Raw genomic sequence first — 536 nt, forward strand, 5'->3', positions numbered from 1 at the left:
CCCAGCCTCGCCGCGCACCTTGACCGGCTGTCCGTTGCTGGTCCGCAGGAGGCTCTCGTCGTCTGCTTCGATGCCGAAGGCCACGAAGGGCCCCGTGGCGATGTCCCCCCAGTACCCGCGCGCTGCCACGCGCTCCCCGCGCTGGAAAAGGAGGGGGAGAGGAGGCGGGTGAGGTCGAGGTTGGGGACCCTGACTCCTAGGCCTCCGAGAAGCAGCGGTGGGCCAGGACAGGCAGTGGACACGCACGTAGCGCAGGAGGCGACCCGACGCCAGGGTCCGGTTGGGCACGTGATAGGCGCTGGAGTCCCTGAGTTCAAAGGCGACGCCTGTGTCCCGCCAGCGTCGGAACTCCTGGGTGTGAATGACTTGGGCCTGGGGTGGGGGGCAGGAAGAAGGGAGTCCTCAATGAATCCAGCATGGAGGGACCCCTACACCATCCTCCTCCAGACCCAGGGAGTCCAGAATCCCCAGCCCCTCCTCCCTCAGACCCAGGAGTCCAGACCCCAGCCCCTCTTCCCTCAGATCCAAGAGTTCGG

At 67.0% G+C, this 536-nt stretch overlaps 1 protein-coding gene across 1 annotated transcript in view; it reads right to left on the minus strand.

The window, feature by feature from the left end:
• The window catches only part of LOC105506882 (dynein assembly factor 3, axonemal), a gene marked incomplete at both ends in the record, with an annotated part of 5218 nt that extends 4846 nt beyond the window's left edge, over positions 1-372 (minus strand). Inside the window, 2 exons of the mRNA XM_011935160.1 lie at positions 19-141; positions 247-372. Coding sequence (XP_011790550.1) covers positions 19-141; positions 247-372 — 249 coding nt within the window. The remainder of the gene's footprint in view (positions 1-18; positions 142-246) is intronic.
• Positions 373-536: the final 164 nt, after the last annotated feature.

Source organism: Colobus angolensis, unplaced genomic scaffold (assembly GCF_000951035.1).
Source record: "Colobus angolensis palliatus isolate OR3802 unplaced genomic scaffold, Cang.pa_1.0 Scaffold1404, whole genome shotgun sequence".
Classification (NCBI taxonomy): Eukaryota; Metazoa; Chordata; class Mammalia; order Primates; family Cercopithecidae; genus Colobus; species Colobus angolensis.